Source organism: Trachemys scripta, chromosome 14 (assembly GCF_013100865.1).
Source record: "Trachemys scripta elegans isolate TJP31775 chromosome 14, CAS_Tse_1.0, whole genome shotgun sequence".
Lineage (NCBI taxonomy): Eukaryota > Metazoa > Chordata > Testudines > Emydidae > Trachemys > Trachemys scripta.
The window spans coordinates 15,224,561-15,244,497 of NC_048311.1; the positions used below are offsets into that span (position 1 = coordinate 15,224,561).

Consider the following 19,937-nt stretch of genomic DNA (forward strand, 5'->3'; position numbering starts at 1 on the left):
TGTAGCGCCACTCCATCAGGTTTGGCTCAGCTGCCCCCTCTATCATGAGTGGGTCAAGTACCACTCAGGCTTGGCCTCACTGCCTCTGCCACTCTAGGCAGAATCCGCTGACCTGGGCAGCTGCCCAGTTTGCCTACAGCTAGAACGTGCCCCAGGTGGAGGAAATACTTGTTTTGGACTGGTTTCCCAAGTGACCTACCAGGGGAAAAGCTAGAGTCATTCAAAGCTTCTTGCCTGGGATATGTTTCTTTAAGAAATCTCCAAAAATAGATCCTACTCCCCCTTTGAAAACCACTGCAGTTCCCAACCCCACATAGGCACTTGGGCTTCAGCAGCCACAAAATACGCAAGCAGTAATCTATAGCATATGGATGCTTGATCCACATGCACATCTGGACCTATGGAGGCTACAATTATGGAGAAGGAGAATAAAAGTCGTAACAATGTGGGTCAAATCCAGGGACCTTTATTTCTCTGGAATGGAAACTATTCGCCAGCCTGAACGAAAAATTGCAGGCGGTGATTGTACATTCTTTCAAATAAAAAAGAAGATGAATTTGGCTCCATAAATTTCTGTCATAAGAAACATCTTCGAATTGTACACCAAGCTTTTTACAAAGCATCAATGTTAAGATGATTTTACCATGTTCTATCACATTCTCAACCATTTATACAGAATACGCCATATCAAATGCTACATCAGCTTAAGACATTTTAAACATTAGTATTAAAAAGATACAAGGGCAGGTTGCTTTTCATTGGGTTTTTTTAAGACATTGGAGTTTTCTGTTTGCTTGTTTTCCTAAGGAAATTGCTAAAAAAATATAATAACTTAGTTCATAGGGACAAGATGGGTTAAAAATCCAGCCTTGGTTGCTTGGCAGCCTTCTGAGCTCGTACCTCTGTTGCTTCCATGGACACGTTCCGCGTGGCTCTCACTCTGCACACCAGATTTCTCCATGCTTTTAGTTAATTACCGTTTTGTTCAGAACGTTCACCAGGGCCAGGAATTAGTTCCGGCCAAGCGCTAAGAGCAATCTTCAGCCAAATAGGGGGCGTCAGTCTGGGCCAATTTCACATGGGTTTAGCCCTTTGTCCTTTGCCTCTTTGTACATCCTTTGGAAGTCTTTAAAACGAGGGGCACAGCCTAACCTGGCCTCCCCAAATTGCATGCGTCCCGTGAAGAGGAAGTCTCCATCTCCTGGTCTCACCCCACATTCCAGTGGGGTCTTTATTTGTCCCCGCCAGCTCCCATTTTCCTCTGTGGGCTGAAAGACTTTGCTCTTCTGCCTGTAGAGTTTGTTTGCGTGGATATCTATTACAGATTCTTGCTGCTCTGCCTCATTTGTTACATCTTGGATGGAACCCCTGACAACTAGGACACAAACAAAATAAAGGGAGGGTTACATGAAACTGCTTTGAAGGCTTGGCTCCAAGTTCAGCGCAGATATAAGCAGGAGTGATATATCCACTTACATCACCTCTGAATGTGACCTAGTAAGTTCAAATGACTAAGAGGGATATTTATAATCTTTACAGCCCATCTCCTAGACTACACAGGCCCACTTGTTTCTATTACTTTAAATTCAAGCATGAGAAAGTTGCATTAAAATAGTAATGTAATAATAAGAAAAAAAGTTACAACACAGTCAAAAGCATGTTCAGAATATTTGTGTTTCTCTTGGTCTATACATTTTGCTTGTTGCTGCCATTACAACTATTAGCTGAACATTAACTTCCCCCTTCAGAAATCTGACAAGAAAACAGCTTTGGTCTTTTGTTAGTGGCCCATTTTAGGACATCAAGGGGAAAATCCTATTGCATGCCCCCAAGAAACCTTTGAACTTCTACCTCTATTATTGTTGCTAGGTCTCTCTTTGTCCTCTATAGAAAGAGCTAGCCAAGTACAATGGCTTTAATTGAGGCCCTTCATGTCTCCTCCCATAAAAATGTTCTCTCTTGGTTCTTTGTGTGTCCCTTGCCCACAGTTTGTTTACAGAAACCAGTGAAAGTTCCCTGTTTGTTGCAATTTGGTGTTTAAATTTAATCATTGTTTGCGGCGGTGTCTGTAGCCAAATCCAGCAAACACCATAGTAAGGGGGAGAGAATGGGGGAGCAGCAGCAGAGAAGAAAAAAATAAAAAAAACTCACCAAAATCACTAGTGCAGACAGCCAAGAGGACTTCTGTATCACTGCAGGGACGGCAGGGAGCTAGAAAGAAAGGGGGCAGAGATAATGAGAGACTGGAAGACAAGTTGTGGGATTGTTTGTGTTAGTAAACAAGTGGCTTGCATTCAAATGACTAAACACTCGGGGTCCAGTAACCCAACTGGCTGAGAATGCTCAGCAACCAAGCCCTTGTAAAAGCTTTGAAGATCACATTGGATTTAAACTATTAGGGCAAAACTTCCTTTCTATAATTTATATAAGTGTAGTTGAGTTACTTCTCAAGCAATTTAGCCTAACAACAGATAAAGATCCAGTGCCTTGGGGGGAGGGAGCATATGTTTGAGGACATCAAGACAGAATGGAAACTCAAGCCCATATCTGTTAAAACTTAAGTAGTACAAAGACCATTTCCTGTACTGCTAGAAATATCTGAGTATCTACACTAATCTAATCAATGCAAGAATGTGGCTCCTCTTTGTACTCAGCCAGCTACTTCTGAAGAGAAGGTACTGTAGTAGCAGTACAGATGTTTCTATAATACCCTATTGAGTGAAGGAATTTGCTTACTATCAGGGTCTACACTATCTAGCAATACTAATTAAGTCTGTTTGTTGAATGCTTGAGGATCAGAGCATGTTCTTGTTGCTTGATATTATCTTAAGGTTGCACTTGAATAAGAAAAATGAAAAAATATCAACTGTGCTATTCTCTGTGGATTATCACAACTGCTAAAACAGCTAAATGGAGATCACACAATGGGGACAAGGCTAAGTGTTAAAAAGCAAAGTTTAGTTGATCAGACAATCCGAGATTAAGGCAAATTAAAGTCACCCAAAATCATCATCTGAAACACTGAATAAGCAGATTTGCCAACTTTCAACCCTGATGGCAAATTCATCCATTGCACTAAGAGGTAAATTTAGACAAATATGAATAAGGCTCCTTAGCTTAGCTATTTCCTCAATGCTCAACTTTTATCCTTTTTATTTTAGACAGCATAACCTTTCTTCAACATAAGACACAGCAAATCTGTCTTGTTTTCAAAGGTCCCATCAAAGCAGTGATCCAAAGAGAATAATTACTACTACCAGTCAGATGATTAATACATCATGTAATACACAGCTTAATAGGATTAACTGGAACACAAAATGCACATTTCTGGGCAGGAGAGATTTGAGAGAATAACTCAAAACAGGCTGTGAAATTCTTGAGAGCTACAGACTAAGAAAATAGGCAAAGTGGTTTTGATAAAATGGCCCTGACCTGAACCTTTACCCAAAGACATGAACCAAAACAGAACTTCTGAGGATTACAATTAAAACAATCAAACCCACACACACACTTTCCCTTACCCAGCATTTTTGTGCTATTTTATACCATTCCACTTTTCAGTCAAGTTTGGAAGCACTGTACCGAACCCAGACAGAACCAAGAAATAGTTGAAGTCTCACAAGAAAGCTTGAATGGGAGATTTCTAACACAATTTCTTTTGATTGGTATCCAGGCCAAACTTTCAAACCTTCTGATAGCTAGCAAAACTAACATAGGCCGATTTAGCAAAGCACTTATGCATGTACTTTAATTCCGTTGATTTTAATAGAACTTACACAGTCCTCTATGACCCCAATTCAGTGCATGTGACAAAGTTAGGAAGTCCAGACCAAAAAAACACATTTTCTTGTATGAGGTTTTGTAAAACCTAATAATGGAAAAGTTCTGATGATTTTTTAAAATGTCAATGAAAACAGTTGTGTGTGTTTAGATCCAGTATCTCTCTGTAGCTCTTACAAACCCAAACAAAATATCTGCACATGAGAACAACCAGCCCATTTTAGTTCTCAAAACAGAGTGCAATACAAATAACAGCATTAGACCTGAAAAGCAAATGATACATTAAAGGTTCTTTTAATTTTAATAGTCTAATGGTAGAGAACAGATAAGGACATTTGTTAGTATATTTGAAATATGGAACCAGGTCCCTATAACAGTGGGCTCTCAGAAACATTGATACTAAAGTGAGAACACTATATTAACTTTTTCCTTTCAAATTCTAGGCAGTGGCGGATTAGCCACTGGGACAGTTGGGGTGCCGGACAAGGGCCCATGTCCCGACCCCATTTCCCAGCAGGAACAAGGGGGATGGGGCAGGGGGACTGCAGGTGGAAGGGATGGGGAGGGGCCCCCACTTGCTCTGGCCCAGGGGCCCCACAAACCCCTAATCCGCCTCTGATTCTAGGTAAAAATGGAGTGCTTAGTACATCTCTCACTAAACCATTACTCAGAAGTCCTTTCGGGTTCCAAGCTGACTCATAGTAGTTTAGTGGTGCTGAAGCACATTCAGAACTACTTGCAGCACCTCCAATGGTGGAACACAAAGCATATTCTAGAACACCTCCCTTCACAGTATACCTACCATCTTTTTGTCACTTGCATTCAGACGACCAAGTATACTGTGCAATGAGTGTGCGTGAGTGGGTGAGGGTGGGGAAGAGAGAAATACTGATCCTTGCTGAGGCCAACTGACCATAAAAGGCAGAATACATTCAAAGTCATTAAAATGGAAAGTTCAGTTTTATACAGTCTCATGAAGAGCAACAAATCCCAGGGATTTTTTAAAAACATGTGCTTTATTATGGTATAACACTGGGGTGGGCCAACTATGGCCCGCCACCCATTTTAATCCAGCCCTCGAGATCCCGCTGGGGAGGGGGATCTAGGGCTTGCCCTGCTCCAGCTGGGGAGCAGGGTTGGGGGCCACTCTGCGCGGCTCCTGGAAGCAGCAGCATGTCCCTGCTTTGGCTCCTATGCATAGGGGCAGCCAGCAGGCTCTGCTTGGCACTCTGCCCCCGCCCCAAGCGCTGCCCTCGCAGCTCCCATTGGCCAGGAACTGTGGCCAATGGGAGCTGCAGGGGCGAAGCCTGTGGACGGGGCTGTGAACAGCAGAGCCGCCTGGCCGCACCTCCATGTAGGAGCTAGAGGGTGGACATACAGCTGCTTCCGAGAGCCACTTGAGGGAAGCGCCCCCCGGATCCTGCATCCCTGAGCCACCCCCCTGTGCCCCAACCCCCTGCCCCAGCCCTGATCCTCCTCTCGCCCTCCTGCACCCCTTGATCGCAGCCCAGAGCACCCTCCTGCACCCCAAACACCTCATTCCCAGCCCCACCCCAGAGCCCGCACCCCCAGCCAGAGCCCCCTCCCGCACCCTGAACTCATCATTTCTGGCCCCACCCCACAACCCCAGCCAGAGCCCTCACCCCCTCCTGCACCCCAACTCCAATTTCGTGAGCATTGGCCGTCATACAATTTCAATACCCAGATGTGGCCCTCGGGCCAAAAAGTTTGCCCACCCCGGTATAACACATACGATGTGTTAAATTAGTGCTGATTTACACATATTACAATACTTAACATCTGATCCAGGCTGTTGGCTGGATATGTTTTCTCCATCCAAGGCCAGAATGCCATGCACACCCTGGCCCCATCCTACAATGTGGACAGCATATTTATTTACACCAAAAATGTTCAACATTTATTTTGTCCCAGGGGAATTAGGATCTGATTGAAGTTATTTTATGAAGAAACCTGCACAGTTATTAGAGAAGAGCATCAAATTCACAGCAGGATGATATTCTCCCCACACTCCACATTGCATCCCCTGCTTGCTGACTAAGTTTTGTGGCTTACCAGGTTCTCTCACTTTCAACACTGAGCTATCGGAACTAGAGACAAAAGAAACCCCAAACTTCAACCAGTTTGATTTTTTAAAACTCATTAATTCAACAAGCCTTAATTCATGCAGCAGCAGAAGAAAAAAGCAACATTTTATTAGTTCCCTCCAAAGCCCAGATGCCTGTAACTCAACTATAGCGCTCATGGCATAATGCCTGCATTGTGCATGTCGGCTGCCAAATCTATTGGGAATTCCTCTGATGGATTTTGACAGTATCCTGACCTGAAGTAACCTGAGGTAGCCCCCCCAGCCAGTGCCTCTGAAGGCCTCTCTATTCAATTCACTGCAGAGGGGGATGTAATTACATCATTCCTCACAAGCTAGCAGTCATGTCCCAGCTGCTTTGAGCGATTTGCCCTCTGAACCTGATGTTACTGAGGAGGACATGGTGATACTAACAATAGACTGCACTTGTTGGCCAGCAGACTTGTTGAACCTGTCTCTCTGTCCTTCCCATGGGGAGGACGGGGGGGGGGGAAGGAGGAGAGAGGAAATAGGGGTAGAGAGAGACTGCTGATAAACTGCAAATCCAGGTGATCACTGCTTGGTGTTTCTAAGCTCAAAGCATGTGCTGGAAAGGAAGTAAAGATGAATGGGTTTGGAAGAGATATCATTCGACACAGAGACTAGATTAAAGTGCAATTTTAATCCACCATCTTGTGATAAGGGAGCCAAAGAGTCAAGGGTAGATGCTGGGGAACAACCTAGATGAATCCCAAAGCCAGCTTTTGGGATCTTCCAAATCTACAGCGGAGGCTGTCCCTCTTCCCCTGATGTGTAGCACAGTTCCAAAATGCATATGGCCATATGTGAGCTGCTGCTACCACCTGAAATTGAGGGAGGAGATGGTTCAGAAGAGATTACATTTTAAGATGAAATCCCTAATAACTTGCTTCCCTCCAGAATCCTCACACTGGCCCTTCAGAACACATACAACCCATGTTACCTACAATAATGTACCGTAAGTTTTATAAGTAACTATCCTCAGCCATCTCGACTCTCCCATGTCTTGCACCATAACTCATTGTTTACACCTGGGCAAAGTAGGTGTCAAATGCTGCTACCAAATCAGAATGACTGTTTCATACCCCTTCAATATAGAGGCAAATAACTACACAAGAGGCAAAATCAGTCCGATGTCAGGAATTTCCAAACCACCATGAATAAGCAGAATCTTCAGCCACACTTGTATTTTTGTCCAACCATGCATCTTTAAACATCTTGCCAAGGCCAGGTGTCCAGTAGTGAAAAATTCCAGCTTCTCATGAGACATCCCCTCAACAAGCCCAAGATGTCTGGTTTACTGAGCCCACCTCCTGCCATCCCTCTGCCCTATTACCATCAGCAGCCTACATGTTGAAATGTACAAGAACCTTGCTGGTAAACAGCAGGCAGACAGGGTTCCCCTTTAGGCAGAAATAGAAAGGCTTAATGCAAAGTGTTTGCAGAAAACCACTTTACTGAGGCATATCCTTTGGTTTCAAGAAGTAGGAGTACGTGCCTGCGGTGCAGTGGGGGGGGGGAGCAATGGTGGTTTCTTTGTACTTCCCATTCCCCAGAGAAGATGCCTTTCTCTCACATTACAATCCTTCAAAGGATTATTTATAAAATCAGATGAACACTAGCTTTAACTTTAAAACCCATTGGGAGAACCTGAGCCTGGTTGAAGCTCTTATCCCTCCTAACTAAATACAGACCCCCAAAAAACTATGGAACTAACCAAACATTTGCTGCCATCACATTGGTCATCACTCTGCTTTTGTGTTAACAGCCTGTTTCCCCATCTTGTGTCTGTCTGGTCTATTTAGTTCACAAACTCTTCAGGGTAGGGACTTCTCTGCTCTGTGTTTGTGAAGTGCCTAGCACAATGGGGTCCCATTCTTTGTTGGTCCTTATGTGCTACCACAATAAACATGATTCCTAATAATGCCTACTAGTTAAGCTCAGCCCAGGAAAACACTGTCTCATAGACTCATAGACTTTAAGGTCAGAAGGGACCATTATGATCATCTAGTCTGACCTCCCACATGATGCAGGCCACAAAGCCGTCCCAACCCTTCCCCTTGACTCTGCTGTTGAAGTCCCCAAATCCTGATTGTTGGCAGTCTCAGCCGACAGAGCAAGGACCGAAGGGGCCCGGGAGATTGAACTGTCCCTTACAGTCCTAGCGGTGTTCCTTCCAGGTAAGGGTTAGTGCAATTCTGCACAGCAGTAATACGCACTGTGCTTATTTTGGGGCCCCACCAGAGGGCTTCAGTCTCCAGGGAATGTCAGCACCAAATTCACATGGAATAAACTGCTTCAAAATATTAATCATCAATGATTCCTGTGATCTAAACTTAATTTTAAAATGCACAGATGTGGCCACTGATTAATATGCATTTCTCACAGAGTCATTTCTACTTAAGATTCAGCAAAATGAGTTTTGTCCCAGTGATTCTGCTGGCGGTGGAGTATTTGAGAAACAAAATATTCCTATTCCATGGCCCAATCCCACTCTTGCTGCCTCGAGTCAGAGCAGGCCCTTCCTTATAAGTTAATTTTCCCAAGGCCTTCTTAGGCTTCCTTTTGGAAGAGTTCAACATCTCCCCAGGAAATGAATTTCAGTCCAAAAAGCCACTATTCTGCACCAGTGGTAGCTGAGGTTTCTGGACAAGTGTTCCATTTACCAGACTATGACTGTGCCTGCATCAACCAGTACACCACCTACCTTTCATTCAGTTTGGGGAGCTCTAACACCCACCATGTAGCTTGAGGGGTGGTGGAGCAGGAACACACAAGGAGGGGAAATCTGCATCACTTATCACAGAAATCTGAAGTGCTGCTCTAGATAAGCCTTCAATTCTTCTCCTCCCATCAGCATTCTGGATCTGGATTCTAAGACCCGCCTGACCCCATCCCAAAATGCAGCCTGAAATGGTATCAATGCACCTGGACCTGAATTGTGAAAGGACAGTCATCTTAAATCTGACGCAAACAGGCTAGCTGTGACCTCATGTCAACAGAACTACATCCAAGCCACCTGCACTATAGACAATACCTCCAGCCACAAAATAAAAAAAATATCACATTTCAATCAGATGATGGAGAAAATATGGAGGTCTAATACAGAGAGCTTCTCTACAGCTGTGGCGGAAGTTAATGACTCCTGACCACATGACACAAAGGAGCATCTCCTCACTTCCTTGCTTTATGGCATTTTCCTGTCTCTTATTTGGATAGTATTACATGACTCTCTGCAACCACTGCAACTTTCCTATACTAATGTTTTACTATGAAAGTTCCAAACTGTATAACAAACATACAGCAGCGGAACACGTGCTCAGCTAAATAACATCAGGATGCAGGTTTGAGAATGACTTTGCTTCTTTGACCAGCAGAAGAGAAGACTCATGCATTTGACATACTGGGAAAAACTCTTGCATACAGAACTGTACTGCAGTTGATGGAGTCACATGTGGGATAAATTCAGCTCACAGTCTTTGTTGGGAGATATTAGTGTCATTAAGCAGGGCAAAGCTGAACAGAACTGGTAACCTCAGAGCGGATATAAATGGCAGCCCAGAACAAAGATCATGAGTGAGGATACTAAACACTATGCCTCCCTTCTACAGCTGACCTATGATAATCTAATAGTTGGCACACATAGCAGGTCAATGAACCAATGGTTGGGGCCTGAATCTTGTCAATCATGACACTAAAGCAGGAGTGGGTAAACTTTTTGGCCCGAGGGCCACATCTGGATATGGAAATTGTATGGCGGGCCATGAATGTTCACAAAATTGGGGGTTGGGGTGCGGGAGGGGGTGAGGGCTCCGGCTGGGGGTGTGGGCTCTGGGATGCAGGAGGGTGGGACCAAGGGGTTCGGAGAGCGGGAGGGGGATCAGGGCTGGGGGAGGGAATTGGGGCACTGGAGGGGGTCAGGGGTGCAGGCTCCAAGCGGCACTTACCTCAAACAGCTCCTGGAAGCAGTGGCATGTCCCCCCTCCAGCTCCTACACGGAGGCACAGCCAGGCAGCTCTGCGCAGTGCCCCATCTGCAGATGCTGCCCCTGCAGCTCCCATTGGCTGTGGTTGCCGGCCAATGGAAGCTGCAGGGGCAACACTTGGGGCAGGGGCAGTGTGTGGACCTTCCTGGCTTCCCCTACAAGTAGGAGCTGGAGGGGGGACGTGCTGCTGCTTCTGGGAGCTGTGTGGAGCCATGGAACACATGGAGCATGGCAAGCCCCGGACCCCGCTCCCCAGCAGGAGCTCGAGGGCCGGATTAAAACGTCGGAGGAGCCGGATGTGGCCCCCGGGCCGTAGTTTGCCCACCCCTGCACTAAAGCATACATAAAGAGCCTACAAATGAGCCTTTTGCTGAAACTTGGGTGTTACGGTTCCAGAATGCTGTCTACACAAAGGGATCACTGCCAAAAAAGCAAAATAAGACAATATCTAGCCTTGCATTAACAGAATGAAAGTGAGGGCACCTATCTTCTATAACAACAAAAGTACAGCAAGACGAGGTTAAAAAAAATCAGCTCTGATTCCCTGGCTTAGCTCGCTTTCAATGTTCAGTTCAACATACACAAATCTACAAGCCTTAGGCAGGGACTGGAACTATGGTATTTAATTTTCCAAGAGTAATTTAACCTGCAAATACATTTAATGAAATTCAGACTTTAAGATGCTGTGTCATGGATTGTGCCCAGAGGCCTGAGTTCATTCCACTTCCTTCCCGGTAAAGAGAGAAGGGGTTGGGGGAGCACAATCTAAACCTTATTGTTGGAGACACAATGACCTCTGCACTCTGAGAAATATAAAATCCATGCGAGCTCCTAAATCAGAATTTAACTTTTAACAGAAACTTCTTCCAAGAGAGCATTAAAGTTCTAAATACTGAAGAAGCAGGTTTACATCAACAGTTCCTGACAAAGGGATTTAGTGTTAGATGAGCCTGGTTTTTAAACATCATTTTCAAAATGAAACTTCACTTGGCAGAAGACACTATGAATCTTCAGTAGTATTTATTTTTAAAATTGGCAAGCTAACCTCATTCTGCTGTTCATAGCCACAGCACTCACTCCATTAAAACAGATCAAAGGCCAGCTAGATGCACAAACATGCATTTATTTAGAAAATGCAGAACAGCTCTTTTATTCAAGCAGCTTTGTATAGGGCTAAATTGCACCTTCAGGCTCAGCCCTGAGCAAGGGGTTGTACACACCCACACCAAGAGATTGTACACACACCAGGGAAGGAGGGCAGAGACGAAACTCGACTCATTCCCTGTTCCTCTCTGCCCACCTATTCCCAGGGGAACCTTCAAAGAGCAGGGGCTGTGCTGTGTGCCAGCCTCAGACCCAGGCAGGCCTGACTCAGCCAAGCAAGGGCAGGGCTTTCCTGCCTCAGCCAGGCTGAACTACAGCAGGGGCACTCATTCAGATCAGCACTCTTGCGAATCAGCCGTTGCACCACCACCATTCCTGTAACTCCTATTAAACCTGCCTGCAATGAGCCCTTTGGAGCAGAGCTGGCTGCACGTAATGAATATTTTCTGTGCTTAAAATCACTTGTGCAGACTGAATTTTTAGCTAAATCCCTTGCATTGTTCCTACTCCAGAGGGCAGGACTTAGCAGGAGCTTTTTTCCACAAAACCGACACTATTTTGTTTCATTTTGCTGTACAGGCAAATCGTTAACAGCTATTTCTCTGCTTTTCCCCACAACTCCATTAAAAAAAAGTGAACGCAAGCTGGTGGGAATTGTTGTGTCTGTATGTACACAAAACACTGATATGAAGCCATAAAAAAAAAAAAAAAAAAAAAAGAAACCGTGTTTATTTATCCCACAGTTCAAGCCTCTCTGCTCCCCTGTGCATAGCAGCTGCCCCCTTCCAAAAGCATCATCTCCACACAAGTGACCTAGAGCAGCCCAGGCATCTACCAATTGAATGGACAGCGCTTGTAGCTTTTACCAGTCAAAAGGCAGTACTTGCCTGAAGTCTATAAAAATTGAAGAGGGGGTGCTCCCACCACCAGTGAGATACACAGGCAGTGCCCTGCTGAGTAGCCCAGCTAATCTTCCAGCTGCTGGAAAACAGAAGGAACAAGGAGTCCGGTGGCACCTTAAAGATTAACATTTATTTGGGCAAAATCTGATAGTCTTTAAGGTGCCACTGGACTCCTTGCAGTTTTTGTGGATACAGACTAACACGGCTACCCCCTGATACTGGAAAACAGAAGGGTGCTGGGACTTCTACAGAGTGTTACCCCTGGACCCAAATGAGCAATTCCATCTTTTATATCAGCCTCTGGCTAGTAAGACTCTGAGACATTTGAAGCTCCTCCCATCTTTTAGCTGCTGGAAGGGAAAAGGAACATTCTGCCCATAGCATAGCATCCAGTTTTCTTTCTTGCTTTCCTATAACAAGCTCCACCACTACTCTTATCTTCCCTGAGCAGCAGCAATGTGATATGGACACAAATCTTGTCTGATCTACAGATTTCTGAACAGTAATAGTGACACTGACCAGAGTATTAACTTCGCTCTTCCTTGCTGCATAAAATAGCCATGAGCAGTATCAGTGGCATTAGAGCGGTGTGGCTGCAGACTCAGGAAGACAGCCCACAAAGTTATCTTTATCATCAGAAGGACTGGAAAACTTATTTTAAAACAAGATTAAATTCAGCAGAAATTGATGATTCAGCCACTTCCCTCCCCTAATGAGTAAGTGTTGGAACGTCTTGGTAGTAGCAATATGTTTCACATTTCAGTTCCCCTGAATGATGTGCTAGCTACAGGCTGAGGGGAACATGAAATTATGTATACAATATTTTTTTAAAGAAAGAAATCCTCATATAGGATGTTAATCTACAGTTGACAAGATATGACTAAGGGTTGGTCTACACTTCCAAGGTATATCGGCGTAGCTACATTAGTCAGGGCTGTGAAAAAAACCACAGCTCTGACTGAAACACTTATGACAACAATACCCTCAGTGTAAATACTGGTATGTCTATGGAAGAGGGCTTTTGTCGACACAGCTAATGCTGTTTCAGGAGAGGGGTGTTCCTACATCAACTGAAAAACTCCATTTATCAGGATAGGCTGCATCTACACTAGGACCTATGCCATCATAGCTATGCTAGTATAGGCTCTGTAGGGTAGACGTTCCCCAATAGGTCGCCCATTTCATGCTCCTGTGTTAATGAAACTATACGGTAAATCAGATGCTCTGCTCTAGTTTCAGAATTTCCCCGTTGCTCTCTGGTATCAGTTTAATAAAAAATAAGAGAGCTGGTACCTATTAACACAATTTGGATGCTTGCCAGGAATTTTTCAACCACCCTCCTGTCCCCCATATGCAGCATGGATCTGAGTGGAATGAAATTAATTGACAAGAAGCTGGTTAAAGTTAAACCTGAAAGTGAGGTAGTGAAAGATCAAAGATTAAGTGAGCCTTAAAAAAAAAAAAAAAAAAAAAGACATAAGAGCCCTTTTTAAGTCCTATTTCTAGCAGTGGAATTCCTCTATGTGAGGGAGAACTCTAGGGTCTGTGTATGGAATTATAAAAACAAAAAACAACAACTAATAATTTTTAAGACATTTTCTGAAACATAATTGGTCTTGAGGGCCACATTTATTTTCCCATTCAAAGTTACGTGCTCATTTCTGATTGCAGGGCTTGACAGATTCATATACTGGAAAACAATACAGGATTCTTCTCTGCAATAAGATCATGCTTCTGTGCCAGCTGGGCTAGACTTTCCATGCTACCTTGCACCACTTACAGGCATTTACACCTGGGCAATATGGGTATAAACTGCTACCATTAACTGCACAAGTGACTCTGGAAGGTTTAAGGCAGTGAAAGTCAGGCCCTAAACAAATTCCAAGTATTTGTACTGTATTACATTGTATATTTTGTGTTTACTGTAAATAATGTAGCAGATTAAAGCTTAAGAAGTTTTCTACACTGCAATTTATTAAAACCAGGTCCCCACATTTGAAAACCTGGCCCACATTTCAGTAGTAACAGAGTTCCTTCCGGGGGGGGGGGGGGGAAATGCAATCCCCCTCCTCACCCCCCATCACCAGTCCTTTCTTTTACTACAGCCTCAGGAATTAGCAAACTAAACAGTTTTGTAGCGCAAGCAAGGAGCATTATTAGAGACTGCCAAGCAACTCCGCTGGATCGCCAATCTGTTTGTGAGGCTATCTTCTGCTATACATAAGGGTCAGAGCAAACAGAACCCCAGCTGTCTGCATAATGTACCTGATTGCTTATTGGTTTTGACTGCCCACTGAGTTGAGAAATAAGTTAAGTACATTCATGGTGAGTCTAGCAAAAATAAGCTATTTTCTTCTACCCTCTCCCCCTGCAGCTGTGTATTTATCATTACAACTCTATTGTCACCTCCTCCGGCTCACTGAAGAAGCAGACTGTATTGCGCTGGCGACATCAAAGGGCAGCCACAGCTGTATACTACACTGGAGTATGGGGAGTAAAGAAGAAAGGGGATCCAGTACCAAATTCCCTATATATTACTCAGGAAACATGAAAGCAGGTAATGGGGTGAAGCATTCTATGGGACTTTGTTAATAAAAAAATGTTACACAACAGTCCTTTTTGAAACCCAGGGTCTCCTCTCCAAAGTTTTAAAGGTGTTGATGCAAACAACGTTCCGTTTTCTACCTTTCACTCAGGCCTTGCAAGCTTTCCTCCCCACCACCCAGTTTAAATAGTTTAAGATTGTATATGTTACCACTACTTTGGGGGAGATCAGTTCTCAGCAAGGGGTTCTTGTGCGTTCAATCTCACCATCTCTGCCAACTACTGCAAATTTGTCCCAAATTTCCAGAGTCACATAAATGGTTCAAACAAGTTTCTGGATTCTCAAATCTAATCCCATTGTAGCCTCCCTGCTTAGATGAGCATGTACTTTACAAATGACCAATCAAGCCAAACTAGATGCTTGCCAGTAACAACAGCTTCACTGCAGCTCACACTAAATCCTCCATCTTTCAATTTTTGTTTGACTTTTTCTTTTTTTTTTTTTTTTTTTAAAGTATGTGGTATTGGATTTTGCTTTGTTCTTTAGCCATTAATTTGCATCTGGCTGGTGGATCTCATCTTTTGGGCACAGGTAACAAAAACTAGTTTTATTTAAGAGTATGTGTGCGAAGGGGATGAACCAAGGGAAGAAAGCACAATTTTGTTTTCCTAATAACCTATTACTCTTATCAGAAAATCTGCCTCAAAAGCCTCACAGCTGGAGGCAGCTCACTCACAAGCAATTGTTTCTGGGTGTAGCCTTGGTTTGGCTTGAAATGCAGCTTTCTTTGTTTGAAGCCAATTATGCAATCAACAAATGAATACTGGCTGATGAAGTGCTATGAAACATATTCCACTGCTTTGTGTGGACACAAATACACCACAGCAAGTGGTTCTTTTTTCTTGGCAAACCTGAGGCCATGTCTACACTACCACTTACGTTGCTCAGAGATGGGGGGTGGACAAAAAAAAAAAAACACACCCCTGAACCACATAAATTTCACTGGCCTAAGTGGTAGCATGCACAGCGCTATGTCTGCAGAAAATGCTCTCCTGCCAACATAGCTAGCTACACGAGCGATCTCAGGGCACCACTGCATCGGTGCAGCTGTGCTGCTGTAAACGTGCTAGCGTAGACATGGCCTTAATCCCAGAGACAGAGAATTTTTTTTAATGCTTCTATTCTGAGGGTTATTTAGTAAAAATTAACAGATCTGACAAACAGATGATTCTAGGAAAGAAGAAATAATAATTAAAAGAAAAGAAAAGAAATGATTGATTTACAATAGTGAAATTTGAATGATTCCTCACTGGAATTAATCCTGTGCGGAGAGCTAGGAAATCCCACCAAAGGATTTGGTTGCTAACCTACTGAATTCCAGAACATATTTCTATTGGACCTATTATGGTAGCTTCATAAGCTTCTGATGTTCACTGGAAATTAGGGCTGTCAAGCGATTAAAAAAATTAATCGCGATTAATCACGCTCTTAAGCAATAATAGAATACCATTTATTTAAATATTTTGGAATGTTTTCTACATTTTCAAATATATTGATTTCAATTACAACACAGAATACAAAGTGTACAGAGCTCACTTTATATTTATTTTTTATTACAAATATTTTCACAGTAAAAAAGAAATAGTATTTTTCAATTCATCTAATACAAAAACTGTAGTGAAATCTCTTTATTATGAAAATTGAACTTACAAATTTAGAATTATATAAAAAAACTGCATTCAAAACAAAACAAAGTAAAACTTTAGAGCCTACAAGTCCACTCAGTCCTACTTCAGCCAATCGCTCAGACAAACAAGTTTGGTTACAATTTACAGGAGATAATGTTGCCCACTTCTTGTTTACAATATCACCTGAAAGTGAGAACAGGCATTTGCATGGCACTGTTGTAGCCGGCATCACAAGATATTTACATGCCAGATGCGCTAAAGATTCACATGTCCCTTCATGCTTCAAACCACCATTCTAGATGACATGCATCCATGCTGATGACTGGTTTTGCTCAATAACGATCCAAAGCAGAGCGGACTGACATATGTTCATTTTCATCATCTGAGTCAGATGCCACCAGCAGGTTGATTTTCCTTTTTTTTGGTGGTTTGGGTTCTGTAGTTTCCGCATCTGAGTGTTGCTCTTTTAAGACTTCTGAAAGCATGCTCCAAGCCTCATCCCTCTCAGATTTTGGAAGTCACTTCAGATTCTTAAACCTGTGGTTGAGTGCTGTAGCTATTTTTAGAAATCTCACATTGGTACCTTCTTTGCGTTTTGTCAAATCTGCTGTGAAAGTGTTCTTAAAATGAACAACATGTGCTGGGTCATCATCCGAGACTGCTATAACATGAAATATACGGCAGAATGCGGGTAAAACAAAACAAAAAAGACATTGAACTCCTTGGAGGAGAATTGTGTCACAAATTTAATTAAACACACTATTTTTTTTTAAACGGGTATCATCAGCATGGAAGCATGTCTTCTGGAATGGTGGCTGAAGCATGAAGGAGCATACGAATGTTTAGCATATCTGGCACGTAAATACCTGGCAATGCCAGCTACAAAAGTGCCATGTGAACGAACGTCTGTTCTCACCTTCATGGGACACTGTAAATAAGAAGCAGGCAGCATTATGTCCCGTAAATGTAAACAAACTTGTTTGTCTTAGCAATTGGCTGAACAAGAAGTAGGACTGAGTGGACTTCTGGCTCTAAAGTTTTACATTGTTTTGTTTTTGAGTGCAGTTATGTAACAAAACAAAATCTACATTTGTAAGTTACACTTTCCCAATAAAGAGATTGCACTACAGTACTTGTATGAGGTGAATTGAAAAATACTATTTCTTTTTATCATTTTTACAGTGCAAATATCTGTAATAAAAAATAACAATATAAAGTAAGCACTGTACACTTTGTATTCTGTGTTGTAACAGAAATCAATATATTTGAAAATGTAGAAAAACATCCAAAAATATTTAATAAATTTCAACGGTATTCTATTGTTTAACTCAAAAAAATGAATCGCGATTAATAGCACTGTTAATCGCGTGAGTTAACTGCAATTAATCGACAGCCCTACTGGAAATTAAAGAGCAGTCCCCATAACTTTCCTCACCAATGGTTCTCAATGATGACAGTGACTCAGAAGCCAGGACCTGTAAAATGCATAGATCACCGAGCTTTTAGTTAAAATGCACTGGGAGCCGTGCTCATTTCCACCATCTCTTTTGCCAATATAGCCAATGAGCACGCACACTGTGGATGGGAAAGTAATCCAATGCCAATACTCTGATCCCACAAATTCTTATGCACATGAGAAATACAGCCTAAAGTTACTCACATCCCTAAGGCCTTGACTACACTTGTGGATTCATAGCGCTGCCGCGCAAGTGTAGTCGCGCCGCCAGCGCTGCAAGTGCTCTCTTGCAGCGCTGCAAGTGCTCTCTTGCAGCGCTGCAAGTGCTCTCTTGCAGCGCTGCAAGTGCTCTCTTGCAGCGCTGCAAGTGCTCCACCTCTCCGAGGGGAATAGCTTGCAGCGCTGCGAGAGAGCGTGCAGCGCTGCAGGCGCTGATTACACTGGCGCTTTACAGCGCTGCACTCGGTGCACTCGGGGGGGGGGGTGTTTTTTCACACCCCTGAGCGCAGCAAGTGCAGCGCTGTGAATTGCCAGTGTAGCCAAGGCCTAAGTGTTTGCAGAATTAATGCCCAACAGAGCAATGTTGCTTCACCGCCAACTGCTAGGCAGTGAACAATGCAAAATGCACCTGCTCTTTTAGGCAATGAGAATCAGCAACACCACTAGTTCAAGAAGCAGAAGGCACGATTGCTCCCAAATATAGACCAGAGTCGGGGCTTGTCTACACTGGCACTTTACAGCACTGCAACTTTTTCACTCAGGGGTGTGAAAAAACACCCCCCTGAGCGCTGCAAGTTTCAGCGCTATAACCTGCCAGTATAGACAGTGCACCAGTGCTGGGAGCTTCGCCCCTTGGACTGGGAGCTATGTCCCTCTTGGAGGTGGGTTTTTTAGAGTGCCACAACTATACAAGCCATGTTGGCAGCGCTTTAACGTTGCCAGTGAAGATGTGCCCTAGGGTGCTGCAGTAACTGAAGGCTATTAGCATTTTCATAATGCTGGGGTTGAAGGGTGACCCACTTCTAGGGTCTTGTTGTACCCCTTATAGTGCTCAAGGGAGGCACAGGAAACAGCTGACTCGGAGTTAAGAAAGCTTCTAAATATTTGCACTGTACCAACACTTTCTACCAGCTCGAGCCAGTGAATTAACAGCTTACAGGAAGTAGCTGGATATTGTTCTCAATTAGAAAACTGGATTTATCCAATTTTTTTTTTTTAAACATTTGAGTGTTGCACCTCAGTTATCTATAAACATTCTCAGCTAGCCACCGGGCATTAATAAAGGAAACTCATAAAATGGGTAGCAGAACCTGCATTATAATGGATAGATGTCATCAAGATAAAGAACATTTCTGTTAAAGTTTGACTTCGGTAGCACAGAACTCTCAGTCACATGAATATTTTCAGTGAACTCCAGCAATCAAGTTACAAGAACATAACATACAAACAAGCAGTGATCACACTGGGTCAAACCAATCATCCATCTAGCCAAGTATCCTGTCTTCCAACAGTGGCCAATGCCAGATGCTTCAGAAAGAATGAACAGAACAGGGCAATTATCAAGTGACCCATCCCGTTTTCCAGTCCCGGCATCTGGCAGCCAGAGACTTAGGAAACCCAGAGCATGGGGTTGCGTCCCTGTCTATTTTGGCTAATAGCCATTGATGGAGCTACCGTCCATGAACTTAATTCTTTTTTCAACCCAGTTATATTTCTGGCCAACACAACATCCTATGGCAACGAGTTTCACAGGTTGACTGTGTCTTGTGTGAAGCAGTACTTCCTTTTGTTTGTTTTAAACCTGCTTCCCACTAATTTTATTGGGTAACCTCCCCTGGTTCTTGTGTTATGTGAAGTGGTAAACACTTCCTTATTCAAGTTTGACTATATAGCTGACATTGTGCTAGACACCAATAGTTTAAGTGAGGTGCTTCTCAACATGAGTAAGTGAATCCAAACCTGGTCCTTACTCGACAGCTGTAATAGCAATTTTTTTTCAGCTGAAAATACCTCAATTCCCCCTGTCCCCCCCAAAAAAGATCCAAGATAAGTAAGTTCTATACATTTTATCACTGTAATTTCTTACTTTGGATTCTTTACTAAAAATCAGGGTCCTGAGAAGTAAAATGTCCTAAAATAGACCTCCGTGCTTTTACAAACTGAATGTATGATGTTGTTATGGTAGAAAATTTAGTTTTACTATACTTAAAACCGTTGGCCAGCATAGCAATGTCAGTTAGGAGTATGGAGGGGGAAAAAAAAGTCCTATGGCTTAACTGACACTGCTGTGCCAGCAAAAGCCCTAATGTAGAAGGGGTTATAACAGTCACAGAAATCCTTTTGCTAGTATAGGCT

At 43.3% G+C, this 19,937-nt stretch overlaps 1 protein-coding gene across 1 annotated transcript in view; it reads right to left on the minus strand.

The window, feature by feature from the left end:
• Positions 1-450: 450 nt before the first annotated feature.
• Positions 451-19,937, minus strand: part of METRNL (meteorin like, glial cell differentiation regulator) — a 33,164-nt gene continuing 13,677 nt past the window's right edge. The window contains exons 3-4 of the mRNA XM_034790247.1: positions 2,152-2,211; positions 451-1,375 (exon numbers count right to left, since the gene is read on the minus strand). Of these exons, the coding sequence (XP_034646138.1) occupies positions 1,059-1,375; positions 2,152-2,211 (377 nt within the window). The 3' untranslated portion in view covers positions 451-1,058. The remainder of the gene's footprint in view (positions 1,376-2,151; positions 2,212-19,937) is intronic.